The 18,563-nt window shown below is 37.9% G+C and overlaps 2 protein-coding genes across 2 annotated transcripts in view; one reads left to right on the top strand and one right to left on the bottom strand.

Annotated features, from left to right (window-relative positions):
* Positions 1–834: 834 nt before the first annotated feature.
* On the top strand, positions 835–7,711 carry LOC133557073 (tumor necrosis factor receptor superfamily member 13B). Its single transcript, XM_061907335.1, has 4 exons — positions 835–1,086; positions 1,162–1,278; positions 7,065–7,316; positions 7,379–7,711. The coding sequence occupies exons 1-4, from the start codon at positions 972–974 to the stop codon at positions 7,609–7,611; spliced, it is 717 nt and encodes a 238-aa protein (XP_061763319.1). The 5' UTR covers positions 835–971; the 3' UTR covers positions 7,612–7,711.
* Positions 7,712–14,607: 6,896 nt separating this feature from the next.
* usp22 (ubiquitin specific peptidase 22) overlaps positions 14,608–18,563 on the bottom strand; it is a 37,874-nt gene continuing 33,918 nt past the window's right edge. Inside the window, exon 13 of the mRNA XM_061908873.1 lies at positions 14,608–17,617. Within this exon, the coding sequence (XP_061764857.1) occupies positions 17,575–17,617 (43 nt within the window). The 3' untranslated portion in view covers positions 14,608–17,574. The remainder of the gene's footprint in view (positions 17,618–18,563) is intronic.

The following is an 18,563-nucleotide window of genomic DNA, read 5'->3' on the forward strand; positions in this document are numbered from 1 at the left end:
TTAAATTAAATGGGTGAGTTTGACAAATAAGTATATTCAGGTCCATGTCATGATGTCATAAAATAAATCTTTAAATCATGATATTATTAGAATCATGAAATAACTAAATATATTATAAAATTATATTATAATATGGTAATATATTATGAAAATATATCTATATAATTAATTAAATTATTAATAATAAATAAATATATAATTAAATCATGTTTTTTATTTTATAATATATTTAAGAGTTTCATAATATATTCCGTTATTTCATGATTCAAATAATTTCATGATTTAAAGATTTTATTTTATTTTATCATGATACTAATATATATATATATATATATATATATATATATATATATATATATATATATATATATATATATATATATACATACATACATATATATATTATTAGTGTTGTCCCGATACCATCATTTTGGTACCAAAATTATTTCGATACTTTTCAGAAATTTTCTAAATTTCTAAAATAAACATTATTGTGAACCTGGAAGAGCCTGTCATGTCGGTGCTTGGTGGTCCGAAGAACCTGGAAGAAACAATCTTCCACATTATGGTTTTGCCGTACATTTACGCAGTATTCGTGTACTAATATGTTGGAGAAAAATACATATACTCTATATTTTAAGACAAGACAAGCGAAAAGGGGTTGTGATCCCTCTCATGTTGTGACTAACGTGCAAGTTTTGGTTGAGTTTTGACAGAGCGAAAGTGAGAAGACAGTGGGCGGTTCAGATGGATCTGTCACAGCTGGCTGACTCACTGGTCACTGGAGCGAGGAGCTCTGAACACTGATTTTCTTCTTCTTGTGTGGGGCTCTTTGCAAAATGAACACATCATTCTAATACAAAACAAAAGGATACATAATAGGAATACATAAAAAAAATGGTACGGTAGCTTAGTAAACAATGTCAAATGCTGACGTTATGTCAATGTTATTATGATAGGTTGCATCTCCAATGGGAGCTGCTTGCCCTGCAGGCCAGTACTGGGATAGCTTGGTTAAAACATGTCTTCCCTGCATCATAATGTGTCAGCAACCACTGGTTGTTACCAGATGCACCGACTACTGTGGTAAGCACATCAATAGTATTGTATTTGAGCAAAACTACCCCATCTTGTCTCCTCTCCTCATTGCTTTGTGTTAAGCGTTAGCAGATTGTGCGACACTGCCTGGACATTACTATGATGCACTTCTGAAGAAATGTGTGACCTGTTCCTATGTTTGTGGCAGACATCCAACACAGTGCTCCCAACACTGTGAAGGTAAGTCGGCCCACAGGACGATCTCAGATCAATTTGTATTCAGCGATGTCTTTGTCTATTTTTGGGGAAAAATATATATGGGGAAATGGTTGACAATCACATCTTGTTTTAATGTTAGCACGCTAGCGTTTGTAGCTAGTTTCCCCAGGTACGTTAGCGCGTTACCTTAGCGTGTTAGCATTGGCGGGCCGTGCGTTTCCCAACTAGGCCTTCAGTGATGTTCGACTTCAATGATGACCTCTCAAAATACCATCATTGATGTCACCACATGACCATTGCTGGAGAAATACTATACAGAAACACATTGAATCTCTACTGTGCATTGAACACATCAACAGCGTACAAAACGGGTTATTTTCTGGCGCATTTAAAAATCAATAAAGCCGCATCAGCAATTAAAACATATCTTATATGGTACTGTCTAAATTAAAAATGCAAAAAACATATTATACATGAACAAATTAAGAAATAAAATATCTGAACTCACACTTTGTAGAACCCATTCGAGCTTCCAGGGTTGGCCGACATATCGTCTCACAATATGTAGTTTCTCTTTAAATATCCTTCTTGAAAATGAATCACGTGTGATCTACAACTTATTATTATTGTTGCATTCTGACTAACGAGACATACTCTGGATTAATTCCATTTTGTATAAAAAAAAGTTTTGGTGTCAAAATACGCGTTCATTAGTTTTTACAAACAGCCGGGATGTGCTGGTGTCATGTCATAAATTGTCTTCTTTGGAAACCGTCTGACAATTATTAAAAATGTAGGTTCCTATTTCATCATACACCTTCAAAGTATTGCCCTATTTCAGCTTCTATATCTGTGATTTTACCTTGTTTGGCTTTGTCCTCTTCGCCTGCAATAATGTGGAATGCCAGGCAGCGTTTGATTGGCGAAATGGAGTCATGTGACTGCCGGGCTCCTTTGGATTGGCGAAACAGAGTCATGTGACAGTGCCTACCGGAAAAAGGCTCGCTGACAGATGAACACGTCTTTGCAACCCTTCATCATTAAATAATAATGATCTAAATTACAAAACATATTTGAAGATCGGAATGAAACTCAATGTAACAGAGTAAAAGCAGCGTTTCTTCTATGCAAAAATACTCTAGTAAAAGTAAAAAGTATGTTGCATTAAAACTACACTGACAAGTACAATTTATCCAAAAATTCACTTAAATGTAGCACGTTATTACCCACCTCTGTACTTGTAGTAACTGTTAACATGCTAATGTTAGCAGGCTAAAATTAGTATGCCAATGTTAGCGCTCCAATAGTTAGCATGTATAAATTACCAAATGTTATGACTTTGAGGTGTATAATTGTGGAATTGACAAAAAAAAAGCTATCATGTTAATAACTTTTGTAGCAAATTGTGCAGGTATACGAGTGTGTTCCATTAATCTCGGAAGTTGGAAGTCGGCGCTGGGAATGAGTTCACAGCCGAGCTAAAGGCATTCTGGTTACGAGGTCGGAAATCAAGATGGCCACATCTATGAAAGTTGTTCTTGCGTTTGCCTTATTTGAATACAAACAACCTCTGGATGTAAAAGGTATATACCACATGAAGACGTCTAGCAATACATTGAATGTGTTTCTAATTTAGCACGGCAAAACATAGTCAGGCGTGCTAATAAGGGATATCACAGAAGCTACTATTATTATTCACTCAGAGAAGCCATCTTTGAAGCCAACTCGGGGGGTGGTGAGTTCAAGATCAATATTTCGAATAGAAACTCTGGTATTCCAACTTCCAAATGGAACACACCATACACCTCAGAGTAGGGCTGGGCGATACATCGATATACACGATATATCGCGGGTTTGTCTATGTGCGATATAGAAAATGACTATATCGTGATATTCGAGTATATGTTCTCACGCAGTTGCTTTTAGCTGCTGGCTTTACACTGCAGGCTCTTCCCACTCTTTCTTCTATCCCTTTCTCACAGACCAGTGCACCTTCTTACGTCACATACTGTCACGTCATACGTCACATACGTACACGCCCTCGCGGATCAGAGAAGTAGCAGCATGGGTAACGTTAGCTGTGATGCTAGTGCAGCCATGCGATTCGTAATACAAGAGAAAGAAGGTGCAAATGAAGGAAGAATTAATTCCCAAGAAAAAAAGCATGGGGTCCATCTTCTGCCGGTGGTTTGGCTTCAAGTGGGAATATGTCGAACAGACGACCGTAATTTGTCAAGTGTAGGCCAAAAGCGTTGCTACAAAAAGTAGCAGTACTGCTTGTAGCATCATTTGAAAAGTCACCTGCTAGTGCAGGGGTCGGCAACCTTTACCACTCAAAGAGCCATTTTGACCCGTTTCACAAAATAAAGGAAATAATGGGAGCCACAAGACTCTTGAAATTTATAATGAAATAACACTGTATACAGAGTTGTTTTTTTTTTGCTTTGTGCTATGTCCCGCAATTAAATATGAAGATTTGATATTAGTGCAGCCAGGGAGTTTGATATGAATGCCACTTATTAGCATCACGGATACAATTCCTCACAATTTTTCCGGGAGACTCACGGGTTACAGAGTGACTATTCCCTCAGACGTCTGCTGAGTATTACCCAAACAACAAAAATAAGGGCGTGCTACGATGGCACTGTCTTTAATGCCCTCCACAACTTGTACAAACAGCTTTCCAGTCAGGTCACGTATTGTATGTAGCTTCTGCAGATGCACATATGCAATTGCAAGGCAATCTTGTTCAACAGCCATACAGGTCACACTGAGGGTGCCAGTTTAAACAACTTTAACACTGTTACAAATATGTACCACACTGTGAACCCACACCAAACAAGAATGACAAACACATTTTGTGAAAACATCCACACTGTAACACAACATAAACACAACATAACAAATACCCAGAATCCCATGCAACCCTGACTCTTCCAGGCTACATTATACACCCCGCTAGCACCAAACCCCGCCCCCCCCAACCCACCTACCTCAACCGATGCAGGAGGGGGTGGGGGTTGGTGCTAGCGGGGTGTATAATGTAGTCTGGAAAAGTCAGGGTTGCGTGGGGTTCTGGGTATTTATTATGTTGTGTTTATGTTGTGTTACAGTGCGGATGTATTCCCGAAATGTGTTTGTCATTCTTGTTTGGTGTTGGGTCACAGTGTGGTGCATATTAGTAAGAGTGTTAAAGTTGTGTATATCACAACCCTCAGTGTAATCTGTATGGCTTTTGAACAAGTACGCATTGCAATCGCTTAAGGATTGTAATAGCGGTTTCACACAATACGTAACCGGCCAGCACGTGCATGGTGTTGTGTAACAGCAGGCACAATTACATTTATTAGAATAAGTTATGGGTATTGCCATCACGGCCCGCCATCAATACTGTTGTCCAAGTGAAAATCGCAGTATGCAGACCTCAGACAATTTAAAGGAAAGGCACTGAGGTCAGAAATCTCCCGGTAAATTCGGGAAGGTCGGCAAGTTAACAGCTGAGCCACACCAGAGTGATCAAAGACCTGCATGCGGCTCCGGAGCCGCGAGTTGCCGACCCCTGTGCTAGAGAATGAAGAGTGTTTACTCCGCATGTCAACACCACCATTCGGTGCCACGCCCACACCATCAAAATGCAGAGGCAAACATTTCCAGATCAACACCGATGAAAAGAATAGTCAACAACATAATTTAATAACGTCCGCAATAACCTACCACATAACAAAGGACAAACACTATTTGATTTCCTATTATGCAGTTCATTTTTATTTGACGGTTATTGAAATATCTTGTGTGACATCATGCACAAAAGTGCACTTTATTTGTTTTAAACTATTGTAGTGGCAGTCTGTACAAAAAGTGCACTTTATTTTAGTGTTGTTTTGATATGTCATCTTACTGACATCATGCACAAAAGTGCAATAATAGCTTGTTTTAAAATGTTTCTGACAATCTTGCACTTTCTGTTTTGGAACTGACATGAATGTTTGTGCCACTGCTTGATAACTGTTTAATAAATACAGTTTTGGTCAATTGACTTATTTGTGATTTCCTTTTCTGCATGAAAGTTTAAAATGAGCATATATTAATGCAGTATGAAGAAGAAAGTTTTAATGTAGACACATAGAATCATCATAATGCTGTGAGTATATGTATCAAGAGTTAATTCAAGTCTACGGAAAAATATTGATACATACATATATATATATATATATATATATAAATATTAGGGGTGGGCAAATTAATGTGTTAATTACGCGTTAACTCATCAATCTATTAACGCCGACAATTATTTTATCGCACATTTGCGTCTGTTGTTTACATGCTTTTATTTTGTTAACGCCTTTTCTTAAGAAGATGACATCTCCCGGATGTACTTCGGCGTGGAGGGGCTCTTGGTAAAGATGGAACATTTGGCAAAAATACCGGACAATTCTGCAAATTTCATGGCTGGCTTACAGCGTGGTCACTCCGGGATCACTTACGACCGCAAGACAATTCTGAATGTGGATAGATCGGGCCGTTTTGGACTGAATGACGCGTGCTTGCTAGACCGGCTAGCTAGCATGGGAATACTTTGCCGGCTACATCCAGCGGCTTGTGAAGCAGCGGAGTATTTGTGTTTTCTGTCTATTTATGAATAATGCAGACGAGGAGTGTTGGCTGAGTTCTGAACGTTTGCTTTCAGAGCGTGCATATGACAACATACAAGATGCCGTCATGGCGACACAACCTATACCGGGCTACCGCGCATGCTCGTCACTCCTGTTGCATGCTGGGTAGGGTAGTTCTTTTTTTCCCTGGCTCATAACATCACAAATAGTACCATGTATATGCGTTCAGTTTATCAAAGCACCAAGCAAACAATCGGAAAATTCCCATCATATCAATTCCTAGATATGGTCATAATTATTTTAACTGCACTACGCAAAATAAACACAACATTATTAATATTAGCTACTACGGATAATTTGATCAAAAATTCCCTAAAACAGCCCACTACCTATAATATAGTTTTTTTAAACATAAGACCCTGATAAAAAAAATGTTTCTGCTGTTACCTCAGAAATTGCCTGTTCAGATGTTATGATTGTGGCTCAGAAATTTGTATGTAGATTATATTTATTTTCCATAACAAACAGGATAACTTAAATACCCTGGCAGTGGCAATAAGCTTAAATGTTTGTATTTACATTTTTTGAGTTGATTTTCATAAAATATGCTATTTAACTGCTACTGTTTAACAAGGACTGATTTAAATTGTGTTTGCACAACAAATGTTTTGGCGCTTTTGTTCATGTGGGAGAATATTCCAATAAAGGTGCATTACACACTACTTTTGAATTCATTATTGGGCTTTGCGTATACAATGCAGGTAATCGCGATTAATCGGAGAAATAGTGCGATTAACTTCGATTAAAATTTTTAATCGTTGCCCAGCCCTAATATATATATATACATATATATATATATATATATATATATATATAATATATATATATATATATATATATATATATATATATATATACATATATATATATATATATATATATATATATATATATATATATATATATATATATATATATATATAGTGTATCGTGATATGGCCTAAAAATATCAAGAAAGGGCCATATCGCCCAGCCCTACCTCGGAGAAATATAATTTGGTTGGTGACACAAGCTAATTGTAGCTCATGTTACAATTTCCAGCAAAATTTCTCTTCCTTGTTCACTCATATAATTCAGTGGTAGTTAATTAAGATGTTTTGATACGCAAGTTTCTCCTCCCTTCTTGCCCTTTAGCTTCATCTGTTCCAGTTACCCCAAAAAATGTCCTGGTTCGAGTCCCTTCACGCCTCCCGAATCCCAGTGGGCTCTCGGTGCAAGACTCCAGCGTCCTGGTCTACTCCCTCATGGCCCTCTGCATGGGGCTGCTGCTGGCCAGCCTGTCTGTTGCCTTGGCCATTTTCCTGAGAAGAAGCAAAGCCAGAAGGAGCACCGACCAGGAGCGTGTCAACAAGGCGGGCCAGGGAGTCGCTCAGCGAGGACCTAAAGGTGACATTACCAATGAAGTCCAACTGGGTGCGATTATTAATGTCATCTGAACTCTACGACAGATTGTGTCGCACGCCTTAGCAGAGCTGCAGACGGGACCAGACCTACTGAGACATCTGTTTGTGTCCATTGCTTCCCCGATTTCACAGCAGTCGACGATGAGAGGCCTCACAGAGCACCTCTGACGCACAACGTCCTGAACCACACCCGAATTCAACACCAATGTCCTCTGTGGACTGCAGACAGGTCTCATACTCCCACACTGGAGGTGCAGGGGGGGCCAATGGTGGGGTGAAGCGTGTTGAGTATACAAACACCGTTTTCATATGAGTTGGGAAATTGTGTTAGATGTAAATATAAATGGAATACAATGATTTGCAAATCATTTTCAACCCATATTCAATTGAATGCACTACAAAGACAAGATATTTGATGTTCAAACTCATAATCTCAATTTTTTTTTTTGCAAATATTAATTAACTTATATTTTAATGGCTGCAACTCGTGCCAAAGTAGTTGGGAAAGGACATGTTCACCACTGTGTTAAATCACATTTTCTTTTAACCACACTCAATAAACGTTTGGAAACTGAGGAAACTAATTGTTGAAGCTTTGAAAGTGGAATTCTTTCCCATTCTTGTTTTATGTAGAGCTTCAGTCGTTCAACAGTCCGGGGTCTCCGCTGTCGTATTTTACACTTCATAATGCGCCACACATTGTCTATGGGAGACAGAACTGGACTGCAGGCGGGCCAGGAAAGTACCCGCACTCTTTTTTTACGAAGCCACACTGTTGTAACACTTGTCTTGCTGATATAAGCAGGGGCGTCCATGATAACGTTGCTTGGATGACAACATATGTTGCTCCAAAACCTGTATGGACCTTTCAGCATTAATGGTGCCTTCACAGATGTGTAAGTTACCCATACCTTGGGCACTAATACACCCCCATACCATCACAGATGCTGGCTTTTGAACTTTGCGCCTATAACAATCCGAATGGTTATTTTCCTCTTTGTTCTGGAGTACACCATGTCCAGAGTTTCCAAATATAATTTGAAACGTGGACTCGTCAGACCACAGAACACCTTTCCACTTTGCATCAGTCCATCTTCGGTGCGCTCAGGCCCAGTTAAGCCGGTGGCGTTTCAGGATATTGTTGATAAATAGGTTTGGCTTTGCATAGTAGATTTTTAACTTGCACTTACAAATGTAGCGACCAACTGTAGTTACTGACAGTAGTTTTATGAAGTGTTCCTGAGCCCATGTGGTGATACCCTTTACACACTGATGTCGTTTTTTTTTTATGCAGTACCGCCTGAGGGATCAAACGTCCGTAATATCATCGCTTACGTGCAGTGATTTCTCCAAATTCTCTAAACTTTTTGACGATATTTCGGACAGTAGATGGTAAAATCCCTAAATTCCTTGCAAAAGCTCGTTGAGAAATGTTTTCAAAAACTTTTTGACATTTTGCTTACAAAGTGGTGACCCTCACCCCATCCTTGTATGTGAATGACTAAGCATTTAATGGAAGTTGCTTTTACACCCAATCATGGCACCCAACTGTTCCCAATTAGCCTGCACACCTGTGGTATGTTCCATATAAGTGTTTGATGAGCATTCCTCTTATTTATCAGTATTTATTGCCTCCTTTCCCAACTTCTTTGTCACGTGTTGCTGGCATCAAACTCTAAAGTTAATGATTATTAGAAAAAAAAAAAAGTTTATCAGTTTGAACATCAAATATGTTGTCTTTGTAGCATATTCAACTGAATATGGGTTTAAAATGATTTGCAAATCATTGTATTCCGTTTATATTTACATCCAAGACAATTTCCCAACTCATACGGAAACGCGGTTTGTATTTGCATGATGACAAATACTGGAGTAGAAGGTCTGATCCACACTTAAGTGGGGCTATTTAAGAACAAGTATGGACAACACCTTATTGCAGTGAAACTTGCCAAGGGACATGTGACCAAATATTAACATTGCTGTATGTATACTTTTGACCCAGCAGATTTGGTCACATTTTCAGTAGACCCATAATAAATTCATAAAAGAACCAAACTTCTTGAATGTTTTTGTGACCAGCAAGTATGTGCTCCAATCACTCTATCACCAAAAAATAAAGAGTTGTAGAAATTATTGGAAACTCAAGACAGCCATGACCTTATGTTCTTTACAAGTATATGTAAACTTATATAGACAAATATGATGTTTCAGGCTGCAAGGACACTTACATATGTCTTGCTTGTATGCGATTGTGTGCTTAGCTGTTGTGTAGCTGCTATCTTTTGGTAGCCTATTGTTTGGATTTACATGACGTCACGTCCAAATCATTACATATGCGTAGTGGTCAAGCCAGCATTTTTTTCAGTGGGTACTAGACGCCATTTAGCCTTTCTTGGAGAAAAATGCCCGATGATTGTGTTGTTGTTCGAACCGCTCAAATCACAAAGAGGACAAATGTTTCTTCACAGTTCCGCCTGAGGTAATCAAGAAAGGCTTAAAAGTGGAATTTTTTTTACCAAAGACGATGAGAAAAGTAGCAATCACTGGAGGAGTAGAGTAAAAGAATGCACAAGTTTGCAGTGATCATTCCATTAAAGGCTTGTTTGATGTATTTTTAACATTTAATGTTTCCCATTGAAGTATTATCTTGACATTTATCTGTATGCCCTAAAACACATTTTTGCTACGAGTGTTCAGAAAAGCACTTACTCTGTGAGTCTGAATAAAAGAAAGCAAATGTTAGCAAAACCTAAAAGGGTTAAGCTTTCATAAATGCAATCATAAATGAAGCTTTCAGCACGTACACAATGTTGACATCTGTAGTTATATTTTGATGAAAATGGAGAAAAACACGCTACTCGTAAACGGCAACAAACATGGCTGAAGACAACGTTAAATCATGAAATACAACTTTAACCGAGGAAAAACGAAGCATATTTATCCGGGAGAGTATTGATACCAATATCCTTGATCCAGCCGCACACAAAAAAGTTTTGACCTCCATGCTTGTACATATCACTCAAAAAATCTTTTATGATAAATTATAAGGATCTATTCCGTTTCACTGATTGATTTTTTTGCTCATAAGTGCTTTTTGCAGGAAGATCTTGGCCACTTGTGTACTCAGAGAGTTTGCAGGTTGCTTTCTGCACAAAAAACCTCTTGGCTTGGTTGACCACCACTGGTTTTCACTTCTGGGAAGAAGTCACATGATGGAATACAAGCAATCGCTTACCATGGGAGAGCTGCCGTGCGCAACCCAAGGGTCCCTGGTTCAATCCCCAGCTAGTACCAACCTCGTCACGACGGTTGTGTCTTGAGCAAGACACTTCACCCTTGCTCCTGATGGGTGCTGGTTAGCGCCTTGGATGGCAGCTCCCTCCATCAGTGTGTGAATGTGTGTGTGAATGGCTAAATGTGGAAGTAGTGTCAAAGCGCTTTGAGTACCTTGAAGGTAGAAAAGCGCTATACATGTACAACCCATTTACCATTTACCATTTATGTTGACATTTTGTGAGTTCCTTCAGTAAAACACAAGAAAAGACCAGATGGGTCTTCTTATTGGAGAACATTTGGATATTAACTGGCTGTCCTAGCTTTGTACAAGAACTGTAAATGTGCCGCAGGACCGCTTGTATCGGAATTATTAGAATAATGCAAGCCAATATAGACCAATTATTTTTTTCTTCTATTATCAGACTAATAGTCAATATCAATATCCATTTAGGACCCTCCTAAAAATTACTCATGTTATGCAAATTTATATTAATTAAAAACTGCGACATAAATTAATCAATAGGCCTTCAAAGGGCTGAAAAACATTTTGTGTTTATTTTTTGTTTAAAGGGGAACACTATCACCAGACCTATGTAAGCATCAATATATACCTTGATGTTGCAGAAAAAAGACCATATGTTTTTTTAACCGATTTCCAAACTCTAAAAGGGTGAATTTGGCGATTTAAACGCCTTTCAATTGATAGCCTGTCGAGCGATGACCTTTCACCCGTGACGTCACAACATCAAGCAATCCGCCATTTTCTCAATCTTATTACACGCACCAAGTCAAATCAGCTCTGTTATTTTCCGTTTTTTCGACTGTTTTCCCGTACCTTAGAGACATCATGCCTCGCCGGTGTGTTGTCGGAGGGTGTAACAACACGAACAGAGACGGATTCAAGTTGCAACAGTGGCCAAAAGATGCGAAAGTCCCTCGTTTGTTCTGCACACTTTACCGACGACAGCTATGCTACGACAGAGATGGCAAGAATGTGTGGATATCCTGCGACACTCAAAGCAGATGCATTTCCAACGATAAAGTCAACGAAATCAGAAAGGTGAGTTTTGTTGATGTTATTGACTTATGTGGAGTGTGCCAATCAGACATATTTGGTCACGGCATGACTGCAAGCTAATCGAGGCTAACATGCTATTTAGGCTAGCTGTATGTACATATTGTATCATTATGCCTCATTTGTAGCTATATTGGCATCCAGCCTTTCCCTCCACCCACATTTAATGCCAAACAAACACTTACCAATCGTTGGTTAGAAGGCGATCGCCGAATTTGTGCGAGCTTCCTCCCGTGACGTTGTCTGTCATGATATGGCTCAAAAGCTTCAATTTCTTCTTCAAGTTTGTTTTCGGTACCTGCCTCCACACTCCAACCATCCGTTTCAATACATGCGTAACCTGTTGAATCGCTTGCGCCGCTGAAATCCGAGTCGGAATCTGAGCTACTATGCTATACTTTTCTGTGCTATCCGCCATGTTTGTTTCTGGTGGCTTCACGCAGTGATGTCACAGGAAAATGGACGGGTGGATATAACGATGGTTAAAATCAGGCACTTTGAGGCCGTTTTTCGCGATATTGCGTGATGGGTAAAATTTTGAGAAAAACTTCAAAAAATTAAATAAGCCACTGGGAACTGATTTTTATTGGTTTTAACCCTTCAAATATTGTGATAATGTTCACCTTTAAGTTTGAGATTTGAGTGAAGAAAGTAAAAAAATACAAACTAACGTTGGGACTCTCAGGGCAACTCACATCTGGATTTCAGTTTTTGGGATGACATTTCGATTCAGAATCAATTCTTAAATGAACACAGAGTCTTGCAATAGATTATTTTGTATTAAAGTTATCCACCCATCCATCCATTTCCTACCGCTTGTCCTTTTGGGATGCTGGAGCCTATCTCAGCTACAATCGGGTGGAAGGCGGTGTACACCCTGGACAAGTCGCCACCTCATTGCAGGGCCAACACAGATAGACAACATTCACACTCACATTCACACACTAGGGACCCTTTAGTGTTGCCAATCAACCTATCCCCTGGTGCATGTCTTTTGAGGTGGGGAGAAGCCCACCCAGTCACGGAGAGAACATTAGTGGTGTGGGAAAAAATCGATTTGAATGTGAATCGCGATTCTCACGTTGTATGATTCAGAATCAATTATCATTTAAAAAAAATTTTTTTTTCAATATATATATATTTTTAATCAATCCAACAAACCACTCCACAGCAATACCATAACAATGCAATCCAATTTCAAAACCAAACCTGACCCAGCAACACTCAGAACTGCAATAAACAGAGCAATTGAAAGAAGACACAAACTCGACACAGAACAAACCAAAAGTGTTGAAACAAAAATGAATATTATCAACAACATTATAATTATTAGTTATAATTTCAGCATAGCAGTGAGTAAAAAATCCTTCATTGGCATTATCATTAAACATTTATAAAAAAAAAAAAAAGAATAGTGTCACAGTGGCTTACACTTGCATTGCATCTCATAAGTTTGACAACACACTGTGTCCAATGTTTTCACAAAGATAAAAAAAGTATTTTTTTTTGGTTTGTTTAATAATTAAAAAAAAAATTACATTATTGCAATCAGTTGATAAAACATTGTCCTTTACACTTATAAAAGATTTTTACAAAAATCTACTACTCTGCTTGCATGTCAGCAGACTGGGGTAGATCCTGCTGAAATCTTATGTATTAAATGAATAGAGAATCCTTTCAAATCTGGAAAACATCGTTTTTGAATCGAGAATCATGTTGAATTGAAAAAAAAAAAAGATTTTGAATCGAATTGTGGCCCCAAAAATCGATATTGAATTGAATCGCGAGACACCCAAATATTTGCAGCCCTAGAGAACATGCTAACTCCACACAGAAAGACATATTTTATTAAAAGCTTTTCAATATGAATTATATGTACAGTGAGAGAGGATATTGGCCTAAATACCTGTCAATAATTTTTGTTATTTATTTTGTAAGCATTATGAATGGATTTAGAATCGGCACAAATAAGAATTGCAATTTGAATGTGAATTGATTCTTTTTCAGCACCCTGTATTGTATGCGTGTGGAAGACTCTTTCTTCCCGGTTCTTCAGACCACCAAGCACCGACATGACAGGCTCTTCCAGGTTCACAAACATGTTTATTTTTGTAATAAATCGTCTCTGGCTTTGCTTTTCAGCAATTGTCTGTTGTGGGTCAGTCTCGCTCTAACTCGTGCTTCGCCAACCGCCATCCACCCCTTCTCCTTCCCGACTGCTGCCTTTGCGACAGCTGATTAGACAAACCCTCTCAGCTGTGCCATCTACGCACCTGTCGCTGATCACGAAGCCAGTTCTGCCACACCCCACTTTGGTGTAGGTCAACAGGCCACGCCCACCACAATGCGCTTTAAAAAATGAAGCACTTTTATGTCCTGTTCGACTTTAGTTTATTGCAAAATAACTGCCTGTGTATTGTACAACTGTGAAATAATATATGCATAAAAAGAGCTATACATACATCTACTGTCCAATAAATGTGTACACACACATGTATATTTATGTAAACATACAATAATATATTCACACACACGCACACACACACACACAAAACCCAAAACCAGTGAAGTTGGCACAATGTTTAATTTGTAAATAAATAAAGAATATAATGATTTTCAAATCCTTTTCAACTTATATTCAACTGAATACACAGCAGAGACAAGGTATTTATTGTTCAAACTGAGAAACTTTTTTTTTTTTTTTGCAAATAATTTAGAATTTAATGGCAGCAATTAATTGCAAAAAAGTTGGCACAGGGGCAATTTTACCACTGTGTGACATGGCCTTTCCGTTTAACAACACTCAGTAAACGTTTGGGAACTGAGGAGACCATTTTTTGAAGCTTTTCAGGTGGAATTCTTTCCCATTCTTGCTTGATGTACAGCTTAAGTTGTTTAACAGTCCGGGGTCTCCCTTGTCATATTTTACACTTTGTAATGTGCCCCTTTTTTTTTTTTAGGTCTGGACTACAGGCAGGCCAGTCAAGTACCCACATTCTTTTACTATGAAGCCACGCTGCTGTAACACATGGTTTGGCATTGTCTTGCTGAAATAAGCAGGTGCATCCATGATAACTTTGCTTCGATGGCAACATATGTTGCTCCAAAACCTGTATGCACCTTTCAGCATTATTGGTGCCTTCACAGATGTGTAAGTTATTCATGCCTTGGGCACTAATACACCACCATACCAACACATATGCTGGCTTTTGAACTTTGCGCCTAGAACAATAGTTATTTTCCTCTTTGTTCCAGAGGACACGACATCCAGTTTCCAAAAACAATTTGAAATGTGGATTCGTCAGACCACAGAACACTTTTCCACTTTGCAACAGTCCATCTTAGATGAGCTCGGGCCCAGCCAAGCCAGTGGTGTTTCTGGGTGTTGATGATAAATGGCTTTGCATAGTAGAGTTTTAACTTGCACTTACTGTTGTAGCGACAAACTGTTGTTACTGACAGTGGTTTTCTGAAGTGTCCCTGAGCCCATGTGGTTTTATCCTCTACACACTGATGTCACTTTTTGATGCACTACCGCCTGAGGGATCCAAGAACCTTTTGCTGATATTACAGACCTTAGATAGTGAAATCCCTAAATTCCTTGCAATAGTTGGTTGAGAAATATTGTTCTTAAACTGTTCAACAATTTGCTCACCCATTTGTTCACAAAGTGGTGACCCTCGCACCATCCTTGTTAGTGAATGACATAGCATGTCATTGAAGCTGCTTCTATACCATATCATGGCACCCACCTGTTCCCAATTGGCCTGTTCACCTGAGGGATTTTCCTAATAAATGTTTGAAAAGCATTCTTCAACTCTCAGTCTTTTTGCCACCCGTGCCAGCTTTTTTGCAACAAGTTGCAGGCATCAAATTCCAAATGAGCAATATTTGTAAAACAAAGTTTTCCAGTTTGATCGTTAAGTATCAGGTCTTTGCAGTCTACTCTATTGAATATATGTTGAAAAGAATTAGCAAATCGTTGTATTTTGTTTTTATTTACAATTTACACAACTTGCCAACTTCACTGGTGTTGAGGTTTATATACATTTTAACATTAAAAAGTCAGCATTTGTCCTCTGAGGGTTAAGTGTTGCTGAGCTCATCTCGAGCATCCTGCATATCTCAATTATTGACAAAAAATGTATTGACAACAAATTATATATTGAAAAAATTAACCAAATAGTTTTTATAACAGTAAAAGAACAAGACAAAGTGTGTTACAGATATATATATATTTGTTTCTTTATTGAAGTGTCTCGCCATCACTGTCCAGTCTTTGCAGCAGTCATTTTGTACGTGAGGAATGACTTCATAAGACACGATTATGCACAACTTCCGTGGCTGAATCCAGCAATATAGAAGAACAAAAGTCAATATTGAAGTTCTCACCGTTTGTCTAGTACATACAAACTGTACATACATACATACATACATACATACATACATATATATATATATATATATATATATATATGTATACATTAATATATATACACACATCATATATATACACATATATATATATATACACACATCATATATATATACACATATATATATATATATACACACACACATCATATATATATATACACATACATATATACACACATATATATACATATATATATGTATATATATATACAGTATATACATATATATAAGTATATATATACATACATACATACTATATATATATATATATATATATATATATATATATATATATGGTTTACATCTTTAACATGTGAAAAAAAACAAAAAAATTAATTGAATAGTCAGCTTGGGCAGCATGCTGAACACAAGTACTGATTCAGTACACAAACACCACATACGCACGCGCACCAGACGTGCATACAAACTTGAACACAAACACACTTTCTTTTATATACGCAGTAACACTTTTTTTTTTCTCTTTTACAACCAAACCGACAAAGAGCATTTATTTCACCCTGTCTCTTGTGCACATTAACAAACACACACACTAAAATCAAGCAGCATGCGGCCGTAGATTAACACTGTAGGACCCTTTTCACACTATTCTGAGGATGACACTTCCCATATTTTCTTATTTGCACTGACCTGAACCAACATTACAACCACATACCGTGAACATGAAGAATATATGACTATAAACTTCTCAGGACCAGTATATTAAAAAAAAACACAGTTTTACAAACAAAACTTAAAGCTGCCATAGCAGCATTTTCCAGAGTGGGTGAAGTTAGTTAGCTCTTTTGCGTATGGAAAAATAACACAGCACAATGCAACACAGACGGACAAAGTGAGAGTGAATGCAAAACTGTAAACCAACCTTTACAATTACAGTATTTATAAAAATATAATATTTACTGAGCAACGTCCGGCCCTGCGACAGTTGGAAGCAGCAATAAACGCGGAAACACCCGACACACTCGGTTAAAGTGTTGTCAAAGCTTCCCCTGTTGTTAACAGGACGCCAAACTCACAAGTAGTGACAGACATTAAACAACCTTTCTTAAAATGCTTATCATACATTTTGTGAGGAATTTTTTTTTTTCTCAGTGCAGCGAAAAATGCATAATGCAATATTTGGTCATTTGAGAAGGTGTGTACCTGTATATGATGTGCTTGTCATTGTATTGGCCTTTAAAAAACTGCAACAAATGAGCCTTGATTCTAGAGAAGCAGCTTGTCCCAGTGTGGATGTTTGCGTGCGTGGCGTAAACCGTCCTCAATGTGCATTGGGGTTAAAACCTTCTCTCGGGGCAAAAATGATCATAATAGGCTGCTGACAATCCAAACTGGGTTGGAAGATTTACAAGGAGTGCGTCCTTCGGTGTGTCTTGACTTTCAGCTTGCAATAGTGCTTCAGGGCTCATATGCATTGGGATGATGTTCAGGCGCATCATTCGTACTCCAGGAACTGTTTATGGTAAAATAAAAGGTACCTGGGGAGAAAATCAGGCAGACAATTAACGCTGAGTCTGCAGAAGCTAACTGCCTACCACCATATATAGGACATGACCAAAGTAAGTACACCCTGAACTAGGAGATGTGACGTTGGCCAACGAATCAAGTATTTTGATCGCCTTTTTTAAAGTGAATTATGACATCTAGATTCACTTTTCTGGTTCTTCTAATGTAGATATGTAAAGTAGTGAAAAAGTAAACACACCAGGCAGGGAAGTACAATAATGTATTTTTATTGTAGCTTTATTCATACTATTTATATACCCATTTACATTTTATTCTTACTTAATGTGTATTTTTTCCTGTATTGGTAAAATGCTCATGTGCTAGAATGATTTTTTTTTTGGTGAAGAACAACTTAAAGTCATTATTTACATTTTTGTCAACTAATCAAGCTAAAACCAATCCAATGTAGTCATGTCGAGTAATTAGATATATTACCATATAAAAAACAGCCAAAGCACAGTTGTTAATTTATTAGCATACATATTGATGTATTATCAACATTACGCTGAACTTTTTTCCCAGTGTGGTTCTTATCCTTCTGTATAATAATTCTAGAATATTTCCAAAGCAAAAACAAAAAACAGCAGATTTGATGATTTGTGTTCTTGTCACTCATAAGGATTGTGAATCATGGGCAACATTCCCAAAAAAGTGCAGTTCTCCTCTAAGAGAAAAAAATGAAGGAGAAAAAGAACATACTCAGGGAGCTTCATTAAATAAGTGAACTATTTTCTTATTCACAGTGGTGGTTTACTTTTTATTACACCTGTGTAACTGGTAAGAGTGGGGATGGACTGTTCCTCTGAACAGTATTTTGATCACAGTTTTGAGATGGTCATCCAAAATCACCAAATGATTCCCGAGCGCGGCGCATGCTGCTGCTCACTGCTCCCCTCAGATGGGTCAAATGCAGAGGAC

Source organism: Nerophis ophidion, linkage group LG08, assembly GCF_033978795.1.
Source record: "Nerophis ophidion isolate RoL-2023_Sa linkage group LG08, RoL_Noph_v1.0, whole genome shotgun sequence".
Lineage (NCBI taxonomy): Eukaryota > Metazoa > Chordata > Actinopteri > Syngnathiformes > Syngnathidae > Nerophis > Nerophis ophidion.